At 38.3% G+C, this 27,397-nt stretch overlaps 1 protein-coding gene across 1 annotated transcript in view; it reads right to left on the bottom strand.

Moving 5' to 3' along the window:
- Dhc16F (Dynein heavy chain at 16F) overlaps window positions 1-27,397 on the bottom strand; it is a 1,052,459-nt gene that overhangs the window by 261,576 nt on the left and 763,486 nt on the right. Inside the window, exons 47-50 of the mRNA XM_068227815.1 lie at window positions 22,624-22,765; window positions 15,797-15,982; window positions 15,530-15,702; window positions 15,242-15,422 (exon numbers count right to left, since the gene is read on the bottom strand). Of these exons, the coding sequence (XP_068083916.1) occupies window positions 15,242-15,422; window positions 15,530-15,702; window positions 15,797-15,982; window positions 22,624-22,765 (682 nt within the window). The remainder of the gene's footprint in view (window positions 1-15,241; window positions 15,423-15,529; window positions 15,703-15,796; window positions 15,983-22,623; window positions 22,766-27,397) is intronic.

Raw genomic sequence — 27,397 nt, 5'->3', positions numbered from 1 at the left:
ATAAAATGGGGAATGCTAAGCGGAAACTCACCCCCTCGCTTCTTTTGTGGCTGGCTTGCTCTTGTGACGCTTTCTGTCTGACTAGCAGTGGCTAATGCTGTACACCTCGTGCTGTATCTGTGAGTCTTGCATGAAGGGGTGTGGGTTGGGAAGAGGTGGGCGAAAGGGGCATTGGCTATTGTTGGAGAAGGGGTCTGTCTGTGGGCAGAACTTTTATGTGTGGAGATTTTATAATGTTTTGGAACATGTTCTCTTAAATAAACATGGAATCTGGTCGTAAAGAGGACTTTTAGCCTCTGTGATGTCATTTAAATTATGGTTTCTGATGAAAAACTGGTCTATGAAAATGTTTTCAAACTTGTTCATCAATTTGCCTTTTTTTCATTCTCTTTAGTATGATAAAATCTTGTTCTATGGTTGTGTACGCATGTCCTGTTTCTTTCATATGAATGCTCATTGCCAAAAATGTATGGTGTGTGTTTGCATTAAAGTGTTCTAAGTATCTTGTTGAGGAACTTCTTCCTGCTTTCCCGATATATGAAATAAAACATTGGGCACAGGTGAGTTTATAGATCCCAGATCCTGGGTATTCGTCTTTGTCGGAGTTAATGCTGTTGTGATTTAGTAACATGCCTTTTTTTGTATCTTGAGTTTTAAAAGAAATTTTGAAGTCGTGTTTCTTAAACAGGTTGGAAATTTGGCATATGTTGGAATTATTGTAAGCGAAAGTGGAAAATTTGGACCTTTATGGTTTCTCCAGAATTAACTTTGAAATTTGTCTATTTCTAATTTTTCTTATTGTTTGATGGACCATTTCAATGTTAAACCCATTGAACTTGGCCATGTTCCATATGTACTGTCTTTGTTGAGGTCTATGGGTGTGAGGGGTACTTTAAACGCTTGATGTATTGGACTGTAGTCCCCTCTTCTGACCCACATAACAGAAGGCAGCCCTGTTTTACCTAATTTTAATCATCACAAGGTAACAAAGAAGAAAAACAGTCAGATGACTGACCACATCAACAACATCGCATGAAACCACAACTGAATTTTCATCTCAAAAACAAACATCACAAAAAAGTGACAATTAAGTCAGTGAAGTTTCCACAGGTTGCACACAGGTTGGATATTATAGACTGAACAGTCCACACTAGTCATTATAAGAAACATTGGACTGGACCAATATATAATTGAGCTCTTAAAGTGTAACAATCATGTCAAGGATGTTTTTATACAATGTGTAGTAATGTGTAAGCATAAATGTTTAAGACAGAGCAATTCACGTTAGCCCAACCATTTTAAGCATTTTATCATAAACAAAGCCTAGGATCCTAACAATTTTGATCTTAGATATTAGGAACAGCAGTTGAAGATGCCTAAGGAATAGGTGAAACATGTAATGATGTAACATTATTTGTGTAAATGAATAAACAATACATATAATGTAATGGAAAGGTGGACCCTCAAGAAGCATTTTTTCAGAAAGGTAAGTGGAATGTTCCTAACTGTCAGTGGACAGATGGCATGGATGACATTAGTAGACGAATAGGTTTGAGTTGTGTCTTTAAAAGTAGGAAAGATCACAATATGAAGATAAAGTTGGAATTCAAGAGGACAAATTGGGGCAAATATTCATTCATAGGATGAAGAGTTAGGGATTGGAATAACTTATCAAGTGAGATGTTCAATAATTTCCAATTTCTTTGCAATCATTCAAGAAAAGGCTAGGAAAACAACAGGTAGGGAGTCTGCCACCCGGGTGACAGCCCTAAATGCAGATCAGGACCGACCGACCGACGGTTGGAATGCGTGGCCCCGATACAGCAGAAACGGCATAAGTTCTCTTCGCCGAGTGATGGAAAAAGGAAATTTATGAAAAAAATATATGACACTTTCATATTGTTTTACAACTCTCTTGTATGACCAAATTTAATCGGTGTGCCAAACAGTGTACAAATACTGCAAGAGGAGCTTTCTCTTTCATCTTTCTCTGGAGTCCATTTAAATGGCCAGACATCATGCTAGCACCATCGTAAAACTGTCCTACTAATTTCTGCTTGTAATCGAATGGTCCCAAAATTTTGTCACACTTACATCATGGAAACCTATGAAACGTTCCACTATAGCCCCGTCAGCATTAACACATTGGAGACAGCCATATTTGAATGTGCTATCCTCGAAAAATCGCGGTATTTTTAATGGTTTGTGAAAATTTTTCAATGCTACGGTAAGCCATGATTATAACAACTTTTGGAATGCATAGAAAGATCACACTTTCTTCTACACAAAAATGAGTTTTAATTATCATAATAGTGCAGCAATTTTAAAATATAAATTTACGAAAATAACATGTTTTACAAACGAAAAAAATCTGATGCAGCTATGGATGCCAGTTTTGTTAATATTTCAAAATTTGACTTTGTGGGCACATCTACTGAAACACACTAATGCAGATTCTAACCTAATTAGTCAATTGACACCGGTATTCTGGTTTACAACAAGGAATTTGCATTCCCACAGTTCTTTGTTTGACAACGGTGTTGCATCGAGTTGCTGCAGGTACACGGCAAACACCCACATTTTTAGGAAGCGGTATAAAATTGTATTATAGAACCCACTTCAAGGAAGCGATGTAAAACTACGTTACACTTCACACCAATTTGATATGAGCTCATTTTCTACATTTTCTAACCTGAAGCGCCAGAATCATCATGTTTACTTAGTGTGTAATTGTTATCCTCATCCTCATTTTCAGAAATCGTGTCTTCCATAAGAAGATTCGTTGTCGAAATTTCGTACACTTGAATTAGACATGCTAAATATTCACAAGAATTACGCAAACAAGCCTGTCTCTCGAACACACACTCTTCCTGTCCGCACGTACCGTACATACTTTCCCGCCCATTTCACAGCTGGGAGTCAGCGATGACGCAGCCTTAGGTTACGTAGGAATGTGGCTGTGTTATCAATGCCTTGAGAGAAGAGCTCTCGACTTATGCTCATAACTAGTATATTTTATGCTTATAGAAGCATTCAACAGTATCTTATTGAAGTCACAGCTCGCTGAGGCGGCAAATAAATTTTTTTAGCTACAGTGAAATCATGCCCGTAGATTCTCCGAGCTCCGTCAGCAGCAATGAATTAGCGCACCCGTAGTTTCTACGAGCGACATCTCCAATGTGTTAACCAACCTCACAATTACAGAACACTGAGACACCTGTGTGATATATGTCGTATTGTCCACCTGAACAGAAAAGAAAATCAGCACTCATCAATTCTGTTTGTACAAAATCATTGATGTATACTGAAATGCACTTGATTACTCATTTTGAATACTCTTTGATTCGCCACTAAACACACTTTTTATCTTAGAATACTGGTTTTGTATTTCTGCAGGGCTGCTTGATACCAGCAATGTTAACAATTTCTTAAAATTACCATGATTTTTTTAATTTAATGTTTTGTCATGACCATGAAAAGCTAGTTCTTGATTACTTAAATAGAGCACTGCATCAATTACCAACTGAAGGAAAAGCCCATTGAAATGTACATTTTCATTGAACTGTACAACATACAGTCTAGCATTTTACTTCAGGGCGTTAGATGTCGTATTTTGGTTTCTTTCCAAAGTATAAAATCTAGCTGGCATTTTATATGTTCTGCAGAGTCCCAGTGCTTATGTAAAGAGCGTGTTATGTTCAAAAGACCCAAAAATCCTTCTTTATTCCAAACGTTATTTTTATTGCTAAAAAGCAAGCAGGGTCAACAAAACAACTTCTGTAGAGCTGGAGAGGAGCACAATCATGGAGATTCCTTAAACCACAATCATTTGAAACTTTGTAAGATTTACCGGAATGTTTCACTTCTTTTGTAGCACAAATTTGCAGTGATTCAGTAGGGCGACTAAAACGTAGAACTTCATTCTGATCTTTGTTTCTCCAAGGTGAAAATGGTGTTTGTAATAAAATACACACTATGTTGTAAAAACCCAATTGTGGCTGACAGCTGGCACTTTCGTGAGTTCCCCTGGTTCTCATCAAGTAATGTGAGCTCATAGTGCTCCAAACGCCGTACAAAAAACATTTTTTACCTTTCCGTAAAAACAACAAATGTCATAAGAAAAATAAATTTAAAAAAAATTCATTCTGGTAAAAATAAATGGTGAAGTGGCACTTTACCTACTTCACCTGAAAAGCTGCCCCTGAGAAAAGTTTATGGGAGAAGATTACATCAGTCCTTACTTAGGAACTTTCAATGATCATTAACACTTTGTGGATGTATGGCTCCATGGCTCCATGGTTAGCATGCTGGCCTTTGGTCACAGGGGTCCCGGGTTCGATTCCCGGCAGGGTCAGGAATTTTAACCATACTTGGTTAATTTCGCTGGCACAGGGGCTGGGTGTATGTGTTGTCTTCATCATCATTTCATCCTCATCACGACGCGCAGGTCCCCTACGGGCGTCAAATCCAAAGACCTGCACCTGGCGAGCCGAACTTGTCCTCGGACACTCCCGTCCATATGCAATTTAATTTCATTTCATTTCAACCCCTTGTGGATGTATGGATCCAAGAAATTTCTGCAGCCAGGGCATACAGATTTTGGTATAAGCAAGCAAGTTTGTTAAGTGTTACAGTTTAATGTATTATTATTATTGTACCGGGCGGTACACCTCCACTCCGCTAATTTAAAATGTGCGCCTGTTGAAACTCCTCTGCTGGAGGAAGTCTGAACTTTATTGACAGTATTAATTTTTTTACCTTCTCAGAAGATGTCACCACGTGGAAAATTTTGAGTTTTTGAACTGTGTCATGTTTGATGTGTTTTTGTTTTGCTTGAAGTAAGAAGTGTGAACTTTCTCTTCTAGAGGACACTACTGAAGATCTACAATAGTGCAACCTAGTGCGGAGTCAAAGAACTATTTTTTTGGAGAAAATTTAATTTCAAGAGTTTGTTCTTTGTTAAATTTCTTTTTATCATTGTTTAAGTTGGCAATATTTACCCCTTTCTTCCCCTTGTGTTGAACCTAACCAATCCCGAATTTCTTAAATTAATTTCTATCCAACCAGATGTATCGTCCCCCAACTTGAATCTGTTGCGGGGTCCTATCCAATAAAGAGTTTGTGGGAGGGTGTTTTCTTTCCCCTAACGCCTAGAAACTTCCGCGAGAGTATTTAAACTGCTGATTTTTGGGTCTCTAGGCCACTTCTGTTCCATCTTTCAGTGTGTTAAGTACTTAGCAGGGGGCGGGAAGCGCCTCTTTCTTCTCCAGCCGTTCAACACAAGGTAATGGCCGATTAATAACTTCTTTCTTTGCTAGCTCAGCAGTTTAACTTTCGGGGCGGGTTCTAAGCGTTCAACCATGTAACCTTTTCCTAAAATGTAACTTCTCTTTTCATCTATTCTCTTGTAAAACGACATATTGGGATAGAGAGTGCTAACCCTCTCGAGCTCCCACTCACATTGTCTTGAGGTGAACTTATTTTCTCAACCTATTCTTCGTTAATGTAAAACAAATTGTTCTTTTCTTAAGTCACCTCTTTAGCATGGGATTAGCCCTTATATTAACGGCCTAGTGCCAAGTAGGTCTTAATCAAAGTGTATTAGGAGTGCAAGTTCGCCTCCTCTCAAATTGTTATTTTAGAGGTCATTTAATTAACCTGCTTTTCTTTTAATAGACCTCAGTAGATTGGGTATTTTACCCCTGTGTTTATGTCCATTGAGGACAACTTGAAGGTGGAGTTTGGTGTGGCCTGGGAGAGGCTTAAATTTTGAGAGCGAGTGGCTCTTTTGAAAATTCTGGGTGATATGCCTCATGGAGGTTTTTCAGTGTAATTTGGAGCAAGGGCTCCTAGGTATAAATGGGGTTTTCTCCCCCTCTGTTAAAACTTGTGTTTGAGGTAAAACTGAGCTGATTGCCCAAGCATTGTGAAGTCAGGGCGCGAAGCCCAAATTCTGTAAATATTGTAACTAACCCCTTTTGAATTGCTACCTTGTACCTGCCATGCTTGTTATTTCTTTGTTTTCGAAAAGAAAATATAACCTTGTTAACTTTTAAATTAATTTTACATTGCACTATAATTTCGTAGCTTGAAACCCATTCACACCCGCACCTTCTTTCACCTCTACCTACCACGGAAAACTCCGTAACAAGTGGTAGCAGAGCGTGGTTGAATGGGTCTCAATTTAGCCCCTTTTGACGGCTAAATATTGTTTGTTCCGAACTCTAACTATTTTCCCAGTTGCTGGAATTTTTTGAGTTTTTCAAAATTGGTCTGTCATCATGCCCGGCCCTCGCGATGTTCTCCTTCTTAACTATTTGCGTAAGGAGGAGTTGATCTATGAATTAACTATCAGAAATGTGCAATCTGGAGGCACGGTTGCAATAGACACTAACAAACTTAGAGAGTCCCTTGATTTGCCCATTTCCATCCCCAATTTGGGAGAGAAAGAAATTGACGACTCTCTTTCCACGATCACGGAGAATATTACTGGGCTAGCTTCTGTAGTTAGTTTTTTTGATGAAAATGATCCGTCTCCTAATCAAATTAAGCGTGTGCAAGGCAGGCTATATCATTTTTCGAATAGGGTTAACGATCTGTTGTCTCTAAAACTGAATGATGTTCAGAGGAAGGAAGCTAGTACGCTCCTGGAAAATATTTCCGAATTATCTAGTAAGGTCACTCAATTGTTAACTGGGGAAGTTCCTCCCAAATCTGATCAACCCACCATAGTAAATGCAGGTAGCGAGGAAGCACCTCCTAAGGGAGAAGTAAATAGGAAAACCATTGCTGCCCAAACTATCTCTGCCCCATTGGACAACGAGCCTGAACGCCGTGCATCGTTGAGTAACATCCGTTCTGAATTAACTTCCTTGCCATTGAAACCTTTACCTACTATGTCACCCGGGTTTAGTAGCTTGCCTCATCCATTGGCAATGTTGCTCAGAGGTATATCTAAGTTTTCCGTTAATACCACCAGTGATGTAATTTCATTTTTAAGATTTCTAGTGGAATTTCAGGATCATGCCCTTGTTTTTCCTCTTTCTCCATGTCAAATCTTGCAAATTATCTATCCGTATGCTATTGGTATTCTCTCTGATAAAATCGTAAGAGCCATTGCCGAGCAATCATCTATTGAGGATTTCCACGCCCATTTGCTAGCTAACTTCATCCCTGCTAGGGCCAGGTCCTCCCTTATTCAGAAGTACTATTATCGTGTACAGCGCTTGGATGAAAACTTGGCTGATTTCATACAGGACATTAAGTTTTATACTAGGGTGTTTGCCCTTCATTTTCCTGAAGATCAGATTGTACAGGCTATTGTAGAGGGAATTTCACCTCCCTATAGGTCATATTTGTGTTTCGCGGCGTGCCCGCAAACTTTCTCGGAACTTGAAGCATTGGCCGTCTCAGCGGAAGGAGTTAGATACGCCGATTCTTTGCGTGTCGCGAAAGAACCCCCGCCTTCCATTAGTAATACTCGGCCTCCACCTCGCCGATCAGTCACCCCCCGTAAATGTTATGCTTGCGGGTCGCCTGACCATCTGCGCAATAAGTGTCCTCTGATCAAAACTAGTAGGGCAAATAATGGAGCTGGTTCATCACAAGGCTGTTTTAAATGTGGGGCTTTCTCACATATCGCAAAGAATTGTCCCAATTCGAATAGCACCCCCTCCTGCTCAACTTCTGGTGTAACTTCCAACAACAATCAAAAGTGACTAGTGGCTGCGGCTGAGTCAACTAATTCTGCTTCCCAAGGCTCAGCCCCTGGCAAAAAGGTCGAGAATTCAGGGAACGATAAGTCTTCGAATACATCTTTTGAATGCCCCAAAGAGTGCCTTAGGATTGCGGCGGATACCCCCGCACCTGTTCCTTTACTTAAGATTGAGTTAAATAACGAGCCTATAACAGCTCTCTTAGATTCAGGCAGTGTTTGTTCGATTATTTCGGCTGAATGGTATTCTAAATTGAAAGCTGTTTGTAAACTACCTGACTACGTCTCATCTCCTATTCAATATGTTTCGGCTAATTCATCTCCATTAGAAATTCTAGGTTCCGTACTGGTCAAAATTCGTATTTTTAAATTTACTTGGAAAATTAAATTGTTTGTGGCTAAGCACCTGTCTTGCCCCATCATACTGGGAGCGGACTTTATTTCTCACACTGGTCTTGTGCTCGATCTTCAGAGTAAGTCGTGCACATTCAAATTTGCGTCCAATTGTAAAATTCCCTTGTTAAAGTGTAATTCTGTGTCATGTTCATCTATTTCGCCTACCCAGGATGAGATGTTGTTAGACCTTAGACATCTACCTGAGGAGCAGGCTGATAGTATTCGCAAACTGTGTCAGTCGTTTCCCGAGGTGTTCTCTGATACTCTTGGTGTTACTGACCTTATTGAATACAAAATTGAGGTCACGGATTCGATTCCTGTCCGTTTTCCACCTTATAGGCTATCTCCACCTAAAATGAAGGCTCTGAAAGAAATTATCGATCAGATGTTGAAGGATGGTATTATTAGGCCCTCTAAGTCGGCGTATTCATCGCCTATTTTTCTAGTCCCGAAACCCCAAGGAGGCTTCAGGCCTGTCATTGATTACAGGGCTCTCAATCGGAAGGTGGTGTTGCAATCTGTGCCCCTTCCTGACCTTCATTCTTGATTTTCATGGTTTCGTAAGGCCAAGTTCTTCACTATCTTGGACTTGAATCAGGCCTATAATCAAATTCCCCTTGCCGAAGAGTCTAAACACCTTACAGCGTTTGCCACGGACTGGAATTTATATGAATACAACCGCGTGCCTTTCGGGCTCCCCACGGGGGCAGCTGTGCTCACTAGGCTACTAGATAGGGTCTTCTCCGACATCAAATTCGAGTACTTATATCACTACTTAGATGATGTCGTCGTATTTTCAGAGACTTTTGAAGAACATCTAGATCATTTGCGAGAAGTTCTCGATCGCCTTCGTAAGGCTGGGTTAACTGTTAAGTTGTCCAAGGTTGTCTTTGCTAAGCCCTCTATGTCATTCCTAGGGCATATTGTGTCACCCGATGGTGTAGCAGTCGATCATTCTAGAACACAGGCCATCCGTGATTTTAAACCTCCCAAGGACATTAAAGGTATCGCCAGGTTCATTGGTATGGTGAATTTCTTCAGGAAGTTCATTCCTAACTTTGCTAATAGAGCGGCGCCCTTAAACCTTCTTCGTAGGAAAGGCATCAAATTCGAGTGGGGACCTTCTCAACAAGCCGCTTCTGAAGACCTTAAATTAGCACTTTGTAATGCCCCTGTACTTGCTATGCCTGATTTCTCGAAGAAATTCATCGTCCAAACCGACGCGTCGTCGTCAGCAGTAGCTGCAGTCCTTCTACAAGAGACTGAACTAGGGAGGCGACCTATCGCCTATGCCTCTAGGACCTTGTCGGCTCAAGAAGCCAAGTATTCCATCTATGAGCTCGAAGGTTTGGCCGTCTTATTCGCCTTAGAAAAGTTCCGTCTCTATCTGGAACACATCAAATTCGACCTGGAGACAGATAATCAAGCATTAAGCTGGGTCTTAGGTAGGCCGCGTCGTACTGGTCGTATAGCCCGCTGGGCTATTCGTATTTCCGCCTTCCAGTTTGATGTTAGACATATCAGAGGTACCGAAAATGTTGTTGCTGATGGACTCAGCCGTATGTTTCATAACGACGTCGAGACCCACGAAACGGTCGACAGTTCATCACCTCCCGAGTCCATACTATCTGGTGTTAATGCCATCTTAACAGATGCTCCCATGCTTTTTAGGGATATTGAGAAATACCAACGTGAAGATCCGACGCTGGCTCCGATAATGGAAACCCTTTCTTCTGGGGAACATGTTGTCTCTTATGTTCTGAGGAATGGTGTTCTATGTTGCCCATCGAGGCATGATAGGATGATGAAAGTTGTCGTTCCAGCTGTTCTTGTACCTATGATCTTCAAGTATTATCATGAGACCCCATTAGGAGGGCATCTTGGAATCTTTAAAACTCGTGAGAAGATTCGTGAAATGTTTATCTGGAAAGGTATGGACGGTGAAATCCGTGAACTTGTAAAAGCTTGTAAATCTTGTTTGCTCAGTAAACCCACCATGTCCACCAAGGTAGGCCTTTTGTCTTCGCATCAAGCGTCGCGCCCCATGGAACGTCTGTATATCGATTATGTAGGACCCTTCCCCCAGTCAAAGGGTAATGCTAACAAGTTCATCTTTGTGTGCGTAGATGGTTTTACCAGATTTTCTTGGTTATTTCCGACTAAGCTGGCTACCGCTCAGTCTACCATTACCTGCTTAAATTCTATTTTTGCTTCTTTTGGTCCGTGTCAATATATTGTATCTGATAATGCTAAGGCTTTTACATCTAATTTATTTCGTAAATTCTGTTTTGACTTATCAATCTCTCATGTAACTACTTCTGCTTATTACCCTCAACCATCTCTGGCTGAACGGGTTAACCGTAATCTCAGGTCCGCACTTATTGCCTATCATCATGAAGATCATTCCAGGTGGGACACGTCCCTGCATTGGATAGCTTTTGCTTTGAATTCGGCGGTTCATGAATCTCACAAGTTTACTCCAGCTTCTTTGATGTTCAAGTTTGTTCCCAACTCGCCGCTCTCTAACCTCTGGTCTCTGAATGACATTCTACCCGAGACAATAGATCCGGATAACATTAAAGATCTTTGGAAGAAGGCTAAAGCCAATCTTAAAGTGTCTCATGAAAAGGTTAGGGAAAGGTATGATCGTGGACGGAGACCCACCCCTTTGAAGGTAGGTGACCAGGTGATGGTCAAGAACTTTGTTCCCGCGGGCAAGCTTGCCCCCAGATTTCATGGGCCATGCATCATTCTCGATTTTCTTACGCCGGTTACCTTGTTAGTAAGCAATCCAGCCACCGAGAGGATATTTAGGGTTCACCTGTCACAGGTGAAACCAGTGTAAATTTTGTGTCAACTTGCTTCATATAATTTGATAGGAATATGAAGGTTATATTTTTTTTTGAGTTCCACTCTTAAGGCATTCTGCTCCTTCTATTTTATTTTATATGTAAGCATTTCTTGTAAACCTCCCCGATTGTTAAACTGCCTTCCTGTCCTTACCTCGGCCATTACCACGCTCCCGTCTCCTGCGTCAATACACACAGTGGCTTGACTTATGCCATGGATATTTGCACGCCGCTGGCCCCTCAACCTCTCCACAAGCCTGTACCCTCAAAAAAGATGATGGTCCAACACAATTCTGCCGCCAAGCTTTAATGTTTCAGTGCCCCCGCAGCCGCGCGGCGCCGTGCAGCAACTGGAGCTGAGGACGGGCCCCCTCGGCCCCAGCGAGGACGTCGTGTGCACGGCGAGCCGGAGCTCTCCTCCCGGCCAAGGCTGATGTGCGGCGCACGACCTGCTACTTGCCCGCAGCCTGTATATGTTCACCGCGGGCGCGACGTGCTTCAACACCTCTGCTCCCCTCATAGTGCGGGCGAGCGGTATCTCAGGGTACTTGAGGGGTGCGAGCGGCCTCCTTTGGACGCAAGCCGCAACGGCCGGTCTGGCAATCCCACTTCATCACCATCTACTACATGAACAGATACCATAAGTAATGACTACACTTGGGAATTCAACTGCAATATTTGGTGGACTTTGAAATTTTTTTTCCTTCACTTTCAAGTATAAAAAGTTATCTTCAGGAATTCAACTACTACAAACAGAAAGACTTTGCCTCACCTGCAACAACTAAATTTTGAAATTTCTCAAATACTTCTGTAATTTATTTTAATATCAACATCAAAACTGGGACCTTATTTTCAAACAAAGTTTATGTTCTTCTGTGTCATCCCTGGAGGAACTTTTGGGGGGGGAGGTCTGTACCGGGCGGTACACCTCCACTCCGCTAATTTAAAATGTGCGCCTGTTGAAACTCCTCTGCTGGAGGAAGTCTGAACTTTATTGACAGTATTAATTTTTTTACCTTCTCAGAAGATGTCACCACGTGGAAAATTTTGAGTTTTTGAACTGTGTCATGTTTGATGTGTTTTTGTTTTGCTTGAAGTAAGAAGTGTGAACTTTCTCTTCTAGAGGACACTACTGAAGATCTACAATAGTGCAACCTAGTGCGGAGTCAAAGAACTATTTTTTTGGAGAAAATTTAATTTCAAGAGTTTGTTCTTTGTTAAATTTCTTTTTATCATTGTTTAAGTTGGCAATATTTACCCCTTTGTTCCCCTTGTGTTGAACCTAACCAATCCCGAATTTCTTAAATTAATTTCTATCCAACCAGATGTATCGTCCCCCAACTTGAATCTGTTGCGGGGTCCTATCCAATAAAGAGTATGTGGGAGGGTGTTTTCTTTCCCCTAACGCCTAGAAACTTCCGCGAGAGTATTTAAACTGCTGATTTTTGGGTCTCTAGGCCACTTCTGTTCCATCTTTCAGTGTGTTAAGTACTTAGCAGGGGGCGGGAAGCGCCTCTTTCTTCTCCAGCCGTTCAACACAAGGTAATGGCCGATTAATAACTTCTTTCTTTGCTAGCTCAGCAGTTTAACTTTCGGGGCGGGTTCTAAGCGTTCAACCATGTAACCTTTTCCTAAAATGTAACTTCTCTTTTCATCTATTCTCTTGTAAAACGACATATTGGGATAGAGAGTGCTAACCCTCTCGAGCTCCCACTCACATTGTCTTGAGGTGAACTTATTTTCTCAACCTATTCTTCGTTAATGTAAAACAAATTGTTCTTTTCTTAAGTCACCTCTTTAGCATGGGATTAGCCCTTGTATTAACGGCCTAGTGCCAAGTAGGTCTTAATCAAAGTGTATTAGGAGTGCAAGTTCGCCTCCTCTCAAATTGTTATTTTAGAGGTCATTTAATTAACCTGCTTTTCTTTTAATAGACCTCAGTAGATTGGGTATTTTACCCCTGTGTTTATGTCCGTTGAGGACAACTTGAAGGTGGAGTTTGGTGTGGCCTGGGAGAGGCTTAAATTTTGAGAGCGAGTGACTCTTTTGAAAATTCTGGGTGGTATGCCTCATGGAGGTTTTTCAGTGTAATTTGGAGCAAGGGCTCCTAGGTATAAATGGGGTTTTCTCCCCCTCTGTTAAAACTTGTGTTTGAGGTAAAACTGAGCTGATTGCCCAAGCATTGTGAAGTCAGGGCGCGAAGCCCAAATTCTGTAAATATTGTAACTAACCCCTTTTGAATTGCTACCTTGTACCTGCCATGCTTGTTATTTCTTTGTTTTCGAAAAGAAAATATAACCTTGTTAACTTTTAAATTAATTTTACATTGCACTATAATTTCGTAGCTTGAAACCCATTCACACCCGCACCTTCTTTCACCTCTACCTACCACGGAAAACTCCGTAACAATTATTATTATTTATATCTAACACAAAATGTATATGCAGTAAAAATACTTATTTCTATACCTGAAAAACTTTCATCCTTTTCAAAATTGGTACCTTTCCAATGAATATGAAATATACAAGGCTTACATCTAACAATTGCACCAAACACCTCATTGTCAAAAAAAAAGAAAATGTCAATAGTCTCTGTATCAAATGGCAAGTTCATCTTAGGTCTGGAATCATTATAGAAGGCATTTTCTTTATGTTTCCTATCATCAGACTTTACTTCCTCCCACCCGACATCATACTGTGAAATTCCCATGCCTTCATCACTACCGACAATTTCATCACTCCATTGCTCATTTGTTGCTTGTATTTCATTCTCAAAATCATTATCATAACTGCTAGTTTATTCTTCTAACACTTAATTGATCTGTTCCTGGTCTAAAACATAGTATTATACTGCCTTCTATTTAACCCAGAAAGGCCAGCTGCAACCTTGTCTGATGCTTTGTGGTCAAGCACTGAACATTCTCAGTAATGTAGTTTATACACTTTGCAGGTTTCCTAGTGGTTACACATATTGCATGGAGATGGCAGTAGAAGTTACTCCATGGCTCCTTAAAAACATTCATTGGGGCCTCTGCGATATATATTCAATAAGCGATCACAGAGAATGGAAAAGTGAGATGTCGATTATATAGCGACAACTGACTGTGGAAGCATAATATGCTTGTCGACTATATATCGACGTACGTCTGTAGAAGGTTAATACTTGAGCCTGAGTAGTAGTAAAATTTCTTTCTTTCACATATTCATAAAAGATGATAGGAAAACTTAAAACGGTCCACCTTTTCAATACAAAAATGTTATAGTTTATTTATAACATGTATTTGTACTTGGAACTAGTTTCAACACTGATTTGCGTCATCATCAGCCAAAATGTGGGAATAGGCAAGCATTTAGGCATTTATATTACACAAGGCATTACATTAAACAATACACATCTTACAAGGAGATAAAAACAGGGACGAGTATAGAAACAAATGAATCGTTGAGAAAACAAAAGTTATACATATTAAAAATAACCTTAACCACACATCTTGCAGTGCGATTCTTGAATGATTCCTGAATATAAAACACACGTGCACACATTTCTGAAGAGCCAGCAGGCAGGACAAAGTAAAGTGAAACCTTAAGAGTTCTCATTTTTCTATGTTCTGACTAACTAATGAAGTCTCCCTTGAGTTCCTGATAAACATACAAAACAGGAAATTCTCCTTCACTCTCAACAATAGCTATAAAGACCAATGGTAAAATTTCATTTTAAATATTGTGCAGAGACGTGAAAGCATGTCATGCTTCATTAGTTAGTCAGAACATAGAAAAATGAGAACTCTTAAGGTTTCACTTTACTTTGTCCTGCCTGCTGGCTCTTCAGAAATGTGTGCACGTGTGTTTTATATTCAGGAATCATTCAAGAATCGCACTGCAAGATGTGTGGTTAAGGTTATTTTTAATATGTATAACTTTTGTTTTCTCAACGATTCATTTGTTTCTATACTCGTCCCTGTTTTTATCTCCTTGTAAGATGTGTATTGTTTAATGTAACGCCTTGTGTAATATAAATGCCTAAATGCTTGCCTATTCCCACATTTTGGCTGATGATGACGCAAATCAGCGTTGAAACTAGTTCCAAGTACAAATACATGTTATAAATAAACTATAACATTTTTGTATTGAAAAGGTGGACCGTTTTAAGTTTTCCTATCATCCTTTCTCAGTTCAATACGGACAAAAATGAAATTCCTAGGTTTAAATATTCATAAAAGATTCAACAAAAATGAAAAATTACCAAGTGAAGATTACTCAGAAAATTTGAATTGGTAATTTACCTTGCTCTCATTCAGTGTGTTAATAAGCTCTTCATCATCCAAGATGTTTCCAGTAGATGAAAACAATAATCTCAGTATTTTGTCCTCGATACTCTTTAGTTGATTCTTATCGCTATTGATTCTTATAATCAACTCATTTCTCTGTTTTTCTAATTCAGGGCGTTCTAGGCGCACAACATCACTGAAATAAGATAAATAAGAATTACTGAAGTCATGTTCACCAAAGAAATAACAGGAAGCCATACACTTTTCTCAAGAAAATTGGTCAGCACTACATAAACCACTTACCTGAGAAGTTGATCCTCTAAGCCAGAGCGAGTCACTGTGAAGTTCACTAGTGTCACTTTAATGCATATTTCTGGAAGATAGTGAGGATTTGGTAATTTGGTAGTCATATAAAAACGGAAGTTGGAATCATATTCTATATCAGAGTCTCCCAGTCGAATCAATGTTCTTCCTCCCTATACATGTTCAATGTCAAGAATATTTAGTTACACAGTAATGCTGTGGAAATTCAAATAAATTTACACAGGATATCTGTTCTATTAGACATACTTGAACAAATGTTTGGCGAAGCAGAACGGGTGCTAATGCTGGATCCAGAGTCTCTGCCAGCTCCTCCAATAAAACAGGCAGTCCAAGACGAATAGCACTTTCCAGTACACGCATGTAGTTAGCATCCAAGAGTTTGATGATTTTAAGTTGATTGGCACTCTCCATATTACGTATCCATCTGTTAGCCTACAATAAATTATCAAAAAGAACCAACAGATTAAAACTATTCCTTTTGGATACATCAATGAATTATGGAATTATCGAAGTACTTATCTAATTGCAGCAATGGCTATTCTTATGTTTATAATGGTGCTTTACATTCCAGTTTAATAGATATTGAATTTCTGCCATGTGAAAGAGATAAATTAAAGGGACATATTTTCTTTCACAAAGACTGCCTCACTAACTACATTTTCAGTTTTCGGAAATGCAGAGGTGCCTGAATTTTGTCCCACAGGAGTTTTTTACATGTTAGTACATCTACCGACGTGAGGCTGACGTATTTGAGCACCTTTGAATACCATTGGACTGAGCAAGGATCGACCCTGCTAACTTCAATCAATCACTTCTGATCTGCATTTAAGGCAGTTGCCCACGTGGCAGATTCCCTATCAGTGGTTTCCCCAGAATTTTCTTAAATGATTGCAAAGAAATTGGAAATTTATTGAGCATCACCCTTGGTAAGTTATTCCAGTCACTAACTCCCCTTCCTAAAAACAAATATTTGCCCCAATATGTCCTCTATATTCCAGCTTTATCTTCATATTGTGATCTTCCTCCTTTTAAAGACACCACTCAAGTTTAATCATCTACTGATGTCATTTCACGCCACCTCTCCACTGACAGCTTGGTATATACCACTTAGTTGAGCAGCTCGTCTATTTTCTCCCAATTCTTCCCAGCCCAAACTTTGCAACATTTTTGTAACTCTACTCTTTTGTTGGAAATCACCCAGAACAAATCAAGGTGCTTTTTTTTTAATTTCTTTTTTCTTTCTTTTTTTTTTCTTCTTGAATCAAGTAATCCTGGTGAGGGTCCCATACACAGGAACCATATTCTAGTTGGGGTCTTATCGGAGACTTATATGCCCTCTCCTTTATATCCTTACTACAGCCCTTAAATACCCTCATAACCATGTGCAGAAATCTGTACCCTTTATTTTACAATCCCATTTATGTGATTACCCCAATGAAAATCTTTCCTTATATTAATACCTAGATACTTACAATGATCCTCAAAAGGAACTTTCACCCCATGAATGCAGTAATTACAACTGAGAGGACTTTTCCTATTTGTGAAAATACAACCTGAATTTTAACACCGTTTATTATCATACCATTGCCTACTGTCCATCTCACATAATCAAGATCATTTTGCAGTTGCTCACAATCTTGTAATTTATTTATTATTCTGTACAGAATAACATCATCTACAAAAAGCCTTATCTCTGATTCCACTTCCTTACACATATCATTGACATAAATAAAACGTAAAGGTCCAATATTACTGCCTTGAGGAATTGATGATGATGCTTGTTGTTTAAAGAGGCCTAACATCGAAGGTCATCGGCCTCCCTTGAGGAATTCCCCTCTTAATTATTACAGGGACAGATAAAGCTTCGCCTACACTAATTCTCTGAGTTCTGTTTTCTAGAAATATAGCCACCCATTAAGTCACTCTTTTGTCTAGTCCAATTGCACATATTTTAGCCAATAGTCTCACATGATCTACCCTATCAAATGACCTCCTGAATTCAAGATATATGCTATATCTTGCTGAAATCCCACAAGTCTAGCTACAGTGGAATAGCTTTTCCTAAACCCCAACTGGCTTTTATTAAACCAGTTATTAATAATGCAAACATGTCTAATATAATGAGAAAGAACGCTTTTCCAAAGCTTATATGCAATGCATGTTAAACTGACTGGCCTGTAATTTTCAGCTTTATGTCTATCACCCTGTACCTATCTGGTACAGCTCCTTCATGCAAACAATAATCAAGTAAGTACTTCAGATATGGTACTATATCCCAACCCATTGTCATTAGTATATCACCAGAAATCTAACCAATTCCAGCTGCTTTTCTAGTTTTCAACTTTTGTATCTTACTGTAAATGTCATTGTTGTCATAGGTAAATATTAATACTTCTTTAGTATCTGTCACCTCCTCTATCTGGACATTATCCTTGTATGTTTACGTACTGCTGACTGAATACTTCTGCCTTTTGAAGATCCTCGCATACCCACTCCCCTTGTTCATAATGATTCCTGGAATGTCCTTCTTGGAACCTGTTTCTGCCTTAAAGTACCTATACATACTCTTCCATTTTTCATTACAATTTTTATGACTGCCAATTATTCTTGCCATCATGTTATCCTTAGCTGACTTCTTTGCTAGATTCAATTTTCTAGTAAGTTCCTTCAATTTTTCCTTACTTCCACAGCCATTTCTAACTCTATTTCTTTCCAACCTGCATCTCTTTCTTAGTCTCTTTACTTCTTTGTTATAATATAGTGAATATTTACAATTCCTTACCACCTTTAAAGGTTCAAACCTATTTTCACATTCATCAACAATTGCTTTAAATCCATCCCAGAGTCTGTTTACATTTCTATTTATCATTTTCCACCAATCATAGTTACTTTTTTTAAACTCCCTCATGCCTGTTTTATCAGCCATATGGTACTGCCTAACAGTCCTAATTTTAATCTCTTCCTTTCTTTCATATTTATTTTTAATTACCACAAAAACAGCTTCGTGATTACTAATACCATCTATTACTTCGGTTTATCGATAGAGCTCATCTGGTTTTACCAGCAGCACGTCCAGAATGTTCTTCCCTCTAGTTAGTTCCATCACTTTCTGAATCAGATGCCCTTCCCATATTAATTTACTTGCCATTTCTTGATCATGCTTCCTGTCGTTTGCAATACCTTCCCAATTGACATTTGGTAAACTGAGATCACCCGCTACAATCACGTTCCTTTCCATACTGTTTCCCACATAGCTGATTATCTCATAAAATAATTCGGTATCACCATCAGCGCTACAGTTCCCGGTCTGTACACTTCAAAGACATCATGCTGCCTATTATCTTTAGAGATGAGCCTTACACCTAGAATTTCATATTTGTCATCTTTAACTTTTTCGTAGCTTACAAATTCTTTTTCTACCAGAATGAGTAATCCCCCCATCCTCCCATTCCTATCCTATCTCTACAATACACACTCCAGTTCTGTGAGAATATGTCTGCATCCATTATATCATTTCTCAGTCATGATTCAACTCCTATTACAATATCTGGTAAGTATATATCTATTAACTTTCTTAATTCTATTCCTTTTTACAATACTTCTACAGGTCAGCACTAACATTTTTATGTCATCCCTACTTGATTTCCAGTTCTCTGTTCCCTTATCACCGCTCCCTAGGTCACCCCATTTCCATGAATGTACCTCCCTATAAACCTTTGAAAAAAAATTCCTAACTTATATGTACCACTGCGGTTTAAGTGAAGGCCATCTGAGTGCAGATCCCTATCTCTTACCCACCCATCGGGATCTAGAAATCTCACTCCTAGTTTCCCACGTACTCACTCCATAGTCTCATTTAAATCCCCAATCATGTCCCAGTCAGTATCCCTCCTACACAGTATTCCACTGATAAGAATCTCCACTTCATTCAACTTCACCCGTACTGCATTTACTAGATCCCACACATCCCCAACTATGTTGGTACTTATACTTGCTTGTCTTATGTTGTTAGTACCAACATGAAACACTACCACCTTCCCCTTTCCCTCCTTCCTCTTCTACTTTCCTCAACATCTGCCTCAACCTAATTCATGGATAACACTCTACCCTGGTTCCCTTTCCTCCACACATTTTCCCTACATGTCTAACAATGGAATCCTCCATGACCAGAGCCTCAACCCTACCCACCTCATTTGATCCTCTCCCCTCCTGGTCAGTCCTATCTTCCCTGACAGCTGCAGAAGGTATTTCCTCCTCCCTTTTCTCCCTCTCAGACCCTGTTCCACCTGTCTTTTCCTATCCACTACTCCACATTCCCTTTCCTACCTTTTCCCTTCTTCCTACTTCCACACTTTTCAGCAACAGTTCCCTGTTCCTCACCTTCCCTTGGCTGTTCTACCTGCAGTGAGTCGTACGAAATTCTCACAGACACCTGTCCTGAATTCTGATCCTGAATGAAGCCCTTACCCTGCACTCTCCTTCCCCTTAAAACCTTAGACCACCTGCCTTCTACAATTCCTTCCTCTCCTTCCCATCCTTCGTTTACACCTACTGTATCCTGTAGATTGTTTGAGGGAGGCCTACTTTCCTTCCTGTCCTCTGAGAGAATCCTCATTATCTCCCTCCAATTCTCCAACTCCTCCCCCATACTCCTTAATGCCTGGCCACACCCACAGTTCCTACACTTGCACTCCTTAGCCATTCTTTACTGAATAATGAAAAGAAAAGGATAAATAAGACATTTTGTGCAAAATAAAAATGAAAGGAAAAAGATATTGTCTATGATAGTTCACAACGATCACACGACAATAAGGTAACAGTAGTCTGCGATGAAATTGCTGCCTCCGAAGTTTGATTTTTTGGGGGTATTTTTAGCATGCTGAATTCAAATTCAAAGCCAGAAAGTTTACTATCATGTACCATTTAATGTTTTTAAATTTCATTTTATTTTCCTTATAGCGTAATTTTTGTATGCCAAAAAGTAGTTGTGTAAACTGCAATACTTTACCAGACACATTCTTATCTTATCTTTGTGAAAACTTACACATCCTGTTTTAGTTTCTCTCACATTACATTCGTGTGTCATCTGTTACAACAGTTACAACACCAGACTCAGAGCCAACAGAAGGGCAGCAACCAATACAACAGTAGATAACAAATAACAACTTTCAACTAACATAAAACATTATTTCAGTACCTACTGTCATTTTCTGGCAAGGTTCAGCCAATAGTATTACCTATGGTGCTAAGGGCCACTTACAATTTTCCAAATGATGCTTCTGTCTCACTTCATGCTGACGAATTTCTTCAGCGGCCTTGGACATATTATATTCATGACAATCATGTTTATGCTTAGGTTCACGCCCTCATGTCGTTGGCTTTATATTATTATCACTTTGGTTTTCCACTAACATTTTAAATGAATTGTTTTAATTGGAATTTTAATGGAAGAAGTTTTAGTCTCCGACAAGATTTTAGGTTAATCATTGACAGTGTTTACAATAGCATCCTTATATATTGTATCATTTTTCACATTTTTATGTCCTGAATTTTAATAACTGGCTGAACTTTAAGCTTCCACTTTTAATATTAGTTGTACTCTTGATTGTTTTTAGGCTGAAGATGCCCTTAATTGAGGGCAAAACATGTCCCATTTAACTGTGAGTCTATTTATTGTACCACTATAAGTGGAAATAAAAGTATTAAATAGGTGGATTAAATTAAAACACCTTTATTGTTGTTGAACTAAGCAGTATGTTCTGAGCTGTCAGCGGAGAGATGGCATGGAATGACATTAGTAGACGAATAAGTTTGAGTGGCGTTTATAAAAGTAGGAAAGATCACAATATGAAGATAAAGTTGGAATTCAAGAGGACAAACTGGGGCAAATATTCATTTATAGGAAGGGGAGTTAGGGATTGGAATAACTTACCAAGGGAGACGTTTAATAAATTTCCAATTTCTTTGAAATCATTTAGGAAAAGGCTAGGAAAACAACAGATAGGGAATCTGCCACCTGGGCGACTGCCCTAAATGCAGATCAGTATTGATTTATTGATTGATTGATAAACATTTCTAGACCAGGAGCTAAGATACATGGCACATTCATCTGTCATCATAACTTCACAGTGAGCTGCTAATGTTGGAAAAGCTTTAGGTAACTGTCCGCATAAATCACGTTGTGTACTCATATCGCAATCACTTAATTCATTGATGCTGCCAGGTTGAAATGAATGGTAACCTTCATTCTTCATCCAAGGACTCATGGAGGTTTTGGGAATGACCGTCTCTACCAAACACTTCTTGTTGATTTTGCTGGTGAATGAAGCAAAGATGCATGTAAGAGGCCAGTAAAGAAGAGTAGAGAAGTGTGGTTCATTTTCTGGTGGCTGAGGGTGCTGGAGTATGCAAAATTCATCATCACATGTCTGCTGTGTACGACGAACACTGCATGTCCATGATGAGTGTGCACGAGTGGCACAGAAGATTCTGAGAAGGTTGCACATCACTGAAAGACGATGTGTACAGGACGGGCCCATTGAGCTATTACTCCTGATGTGATAAGGCAAATTGTTAGCCTTATCTGGGAAAACCGACGAATCATGAAGAAAGAAAGAAATTTGTGAATGTTGGTTTAATGTGGATGAGGAAGTGCAAGATTGCATATGGTTGCGAATCCGTCAGTGCCCTACCTCTTTCTACAAAACTGGAATTAATTGTCTCATCTCCAAGCGTTATAAATGTATTAATGCTTTTGGTAATTACTTGTGAATAAAACCATTCAATGGTCACGTTGTAGCGGTTGTTTGATTTTCATTTGACTGACCCTTATGACACGACTACAGTAAACCCTCACCATAAACTATTTTGAAGTGCACAGACAAAATTATAATTTACTGCAAGTAGATAATATTGACATTTCTCCTGATTAAAATACCATTTGTACTAAACATCACCTTCTTACAACCATTAATAATTGTTATTTCAAGGGGCCGAATACCTAGGCCAATGGCCTCATACAACCATAACGAAGTTCAATGTGTCCATACACTTTAAGAAACCTAAGAACCTACCTGCTCTTGTGGGTCTATCATCAATGGCCATTTCCCAGCCCTAGTAACCAGAATTGCATTTTCAGTTGAGACAGCATCTCTTGGCAGTCCAAATACATTCCACTGCCTGATTTCATATGCATCAGCTAACACGTTAACAAGGCTAAAAGAAAAGATTAGTATAAGAATAAGTGCTGTTCAAATCAAATCAAATGAAATGAAATGAAATGAAATGAAATGAAATGAAATCAAATCAAATCAAATCAAATCAAATCAAATCAAATCAAATCAAATCAAATCAAATCAAATCAAATCAAATCAAATCAAATCAAATCAAATCAAATCAAATCAAATCAAATGAAATGAAATCAAATGAAATCAAATGAAATCAAATCAAATGAAATGAAATGAAATGAAATGAAATGAAATGAAATGAAATGAAATGAAATGAAATGAAATGAAATGAAATGAAATGAAATGAAATGAAATGAAATGAAATGAAATGAAATCAAATCAAATCAAATCAAATCAAATGAAATGAAATGAAATGAAATGAAATGAAATGAAATGAAATGAAATGAAATGAAATGAAATGAAATCAAATCAAATCAGTAGGTAAGTTATGTCTATATTACAAGGAGGATTTACTTCTGTGTACATGTATCTATGTGCTTTGAATGTAAACAAGCATGGCTGATTCGGGTAGGCCTGGTCCATCTGTGATACATATTTATCGCCATAATAATCTATCTTTCAGATAGTCAAATAAAGCACCAGGTGAATACGTTAGTGCAAACCTGTGTTTCTGACACATGCCTCTTTTTCTTCTTAAGAAAAGCCATGACATACCTTCACCCTTTCCCCACCCCATTCAATTTGTTAGAAGTATGCAGACATATGCCAGTATTGAGCTTACAACAATAATACTGTACGAATTATACTGTGCTTCGGTATATCTCTTTTAAAACAAATAAGTTACATAATTTTCAAGAAGCGTGAGACAATGTTTGGAAATATTCTGCATAATGCTAACAATTTCACCCCCCCAAAACAACTGTAGGAGTTTGAATAATTTCTCACAATATCACAATTATCTACATCAGCTACTTTCTTTGAGCACAGGTGAGTCTTACTGCTTAACTCTCAAACAATTGTTTGAAATAAAAATGACTGCAAATGACAACTATCTTTAGTCTAACATAGTGCAGCCCTTAAATGGTTCAAACTCATTCATCTTCTTGTTCAACCATGATGTTTTAAAACTAAGTTTGTCAACATGCCCAGAAGAAAATCTTTGAGCACTATTACTGAGAGACATTGCAGACAACAGGCAGAAAGGAATGAGGACTCATCTCAAAGACAATGAAGGAGGCTGGCCAGCTTGCAATGCAGCAATAAAAAACTTGAACGTATAATGAACAACTGATACCTTCATAACTACATACACCATTTCACCAGGACAGTCATCTACATCAGATACAAATACCACAACCATCTTACATCAGTTGCATATGAACCTACCACATTAATAGATAAACAGGAAATGTGCTCAGCAAAATTTACCTGCAAGTTATTGCTGTGTATGGATTATTACAACTTATGTATTTCATAGTTGGTTCCATATTGATATTAACAGTATTCAAAAGTTAATTCTTAAAAATAATTGATTATGAAGTTACTACCTATTCAATATCTAACCCGCTGTTCGTCGAGCCTTACTTTGTTATTTGTTTTTTATTGGTTTTTCTTTTCATTATTTTATTTTTTCATTCATTTTATTTATTTTATTTTATTTTATTTTCATTCATTTTATTTATTTTATTTTCATTCATTTTATTATGTGTTTAATACAATACACCTTTCTTTTTCAAGTAAGTATGTAAGTGTTAATTTTTTAACAATTTTGTATTATATTGAGATCATAGCATATAAGTAAAAGGAAAGGAAACTTATCCATCTATATATATAAAATAAGAGTTTTGTGTGTACATTGCTCAGAACTTAAAAAGGATGGTATTTCTCTATCAGTCATGTCCACAGTAACGAGGAAATGCACTTTTTAATTTTCCGTAATTTCTCTCTGTCTGTCTGTCTGTCTGTCTGCCTGCCTGTCTGTCTGTCTGTCTGTCTGTACACGCATCACGAGAAAAGGACTGAAGAGAATTTAATTAAAATCGATATGCAAAGTCGGGGAATAAGTCGCTACAATCTAAGCTATAAATAATTTTATTCATGCTGATGGAAATGGTAGTTTATGGGAAAGCCTAAAATTTAATTCTCAAATATTTATGTTATTAGTGGCCATATCTTAAGAAAAATAGATATGCAAAGCCAGGGTAATAAATCAATATAATCTAGGCCATAACTAATTATATTCACGCTGGGTGAAATGGTAGTTTAGTGGAATGCCTAAAATTTAATTCTCAAATATTTGTTATTAGTGGTCATATCGATAAATGCTACATAACTAAAGTTATATAGTAATACATTTCTGATAATTTATGTCTTATACATTGTTACCGTACCAGCTATGATCACATATATATTCATGAATTTGGATTTTTGTTACTAAGTCCACATCAGCGCTGAGTAAACAGAATTCAATGAAAATCGGTATGTAAAGTTGGAGAATAAGTAACTACAGTCTACGCTATAAATAATTATATAACACGCCCTAATATCACAGAGTCGGAAGAGAACTAAATGTGAAGGCCAACAATATAGAAAGCTCATAAAACTGATCAACAATAACATTACATTAACCATTGTTTGTTGTGATGTGCTTTGTGTCTTCTGTTTCCACTCATCTCTGATAGATAGGATTACTTCTGCATACTGAGTTTTTTTTTAAATTTGCTTTACGTCGCACCAACACAGATAAGTCTTATGGTGACAATGGGATAGGAAAGGGCTGGGAGTGTGGAGGAAGCAGCCTTGGTCTTAATTAAGATACAGCCCCAGCATTTGCCCTATGTGAAAATGGGAAATCACAGAGTACCATCTTCAGGGATGCCAACATTTGGGTTCGAATCCACTATCTCCTGGATGCAAGTTCACAGTTGCGTGCCCCTAACCACACGGCCAACTCGCCCAGCCGTACCGAATGTAACAGGCTGCCTGAATATTGGCGGGAAGTAGCTGGGGAGTTAGATAACTTTCTTCTTTAGCATGCCATTCCTCTGGTTCATAAATTATCTGATACTAACGTACGTAACACAGTGGTTCATCATAGAATTCAAACTATTTGATCCCTACTCTGAGACACTGATTGGAATGATCAGTGTGCATATTTAACGGAATAATGGCAGGGGAGTGCTCACGGCTGTATGCAGCCTGGTCATTCTAGCTCTGAAAATTTGGACTGTTAGGTTGGCACTGTAGTACTGTTCGTTAAAAGTGAGAAAACGTGCAGTTTTTCATTTGATAAGAGTATTTTATATGATAGCATTGCTTTTAATCGCTACATTCCTACTGACGTTTCAATCTGTATTGAAAGTATCTTATAATAAATGTAAGAAATTTATTAGAATACTGCTTTATCTGGCCGGGATGATGAAATCCTCCCATGTAAACATACTAGATATTTCATTTGGTAATGAGCTACACTACAGCATAGGAGAATATGTGACACTGGATGAAATTTTAATCTTTTCAAGGAAGGTGTTCTTACAATGAATGAGAATTTTTTGATTTTTAAAGTACCATATTTTTAATGAATATTTTCATTTATTGTCAAACTGATAAAAGTCCACATGTGACCGTATTAAAAGTTATAATTTTTCTTGCATATGGTTAAATTTGCTAAATATCTTTCAAGACCAAGCAAACTGACCAGAATTTCTTGGTGACTAAGGAAGAGTAAGGAAAGGATTTTTATTTGAGAGTCATGTGTTTCCAAGATATGTGCAGGAACTCAATACAGAACTCTGACAATCAGGAGAAAGTATTTCCTAATGTCGCAAGGAAGAGGAATGCACCAGCCTTTGCACCCACCCCAACAGTCAGTCATTCCCCCTCAAGGCCAAGAACAAATGGAAATGAGAAGGAACTAGAAACAACAGTTATGGTATATAACTTTCCGCTTCACTACAAAATTAACCTCAAAAGTAGTTCTGTGCAAGAAAAATGCCAAAAATGAAAAAAAAAAAAAAAAAACACAAAGTGTATTTTTAATGTACGTGTATAAATTTGAAAAAAAAAAAAAAAATACTAATCATGAAAGATGGGCATGCTGATTCAATGTTGTAGAGTGTTTCTGTTGTGAAAAGTTGTCTTGAGGAATTTTTGAAGTGTTCATAATTTTGAATTCAAGTGAAGTTAATTGATGCTGCTTGTTGTTTTAAGGGGCCTAACATCGAAGGTCATCAGCCCGTGAAGTTAATTAGGATTTAGCTAAAGATCATGAAAGGTTCTGTGAACATAGGCAAATAAACAGACCAAGATAAAATCAAGAGATTGATATTCATTTCAATTAGCAGATTGAGAAAATTTAACAGATTGAATTAAGGCAAATAAATAGGTTGAATGTAAAGAACATATCAAGATAAAATCAACAGACTGAGGCAAAATTAACAGATAAAGGAAATCAACAGATTGTAAGCTCAGATAATGTTATCTACAAAAGTTAATTAATAAATTAAGAAGCTAAAACAGAGCTATTTATAAAAATAATTTAGGACAGATAGCTGTCATACTTTGGAAGAAAATAAAGAATGTAGTTTTTGGTGATCAAGTCAATTCTAATTTTGGACTTATAGTGGCACCCTGCTCTCGCAGAGTATACCTGTCACTTCCC

The sequence above is a fragment of the Anabrus simplex genome, chromosome 5 (assembly GCF_040414725.1).
Source record: "Anabrus simplex isolate iqAnaSimp1 chromosome 5, ASM4041472v1, whole genome shotgun sequence".
NCBI lineage: Eukaryota > Metazoa > Arthropoda > Insecta > Orthoptera > Tettigoniidae > Anabrus > Anabrus simplex.
The sequence above is the reverse complement of the archived record's forward strand: the minus strand, read 5'-3'. Positions and strand labels throughout refer to the sequence as shown.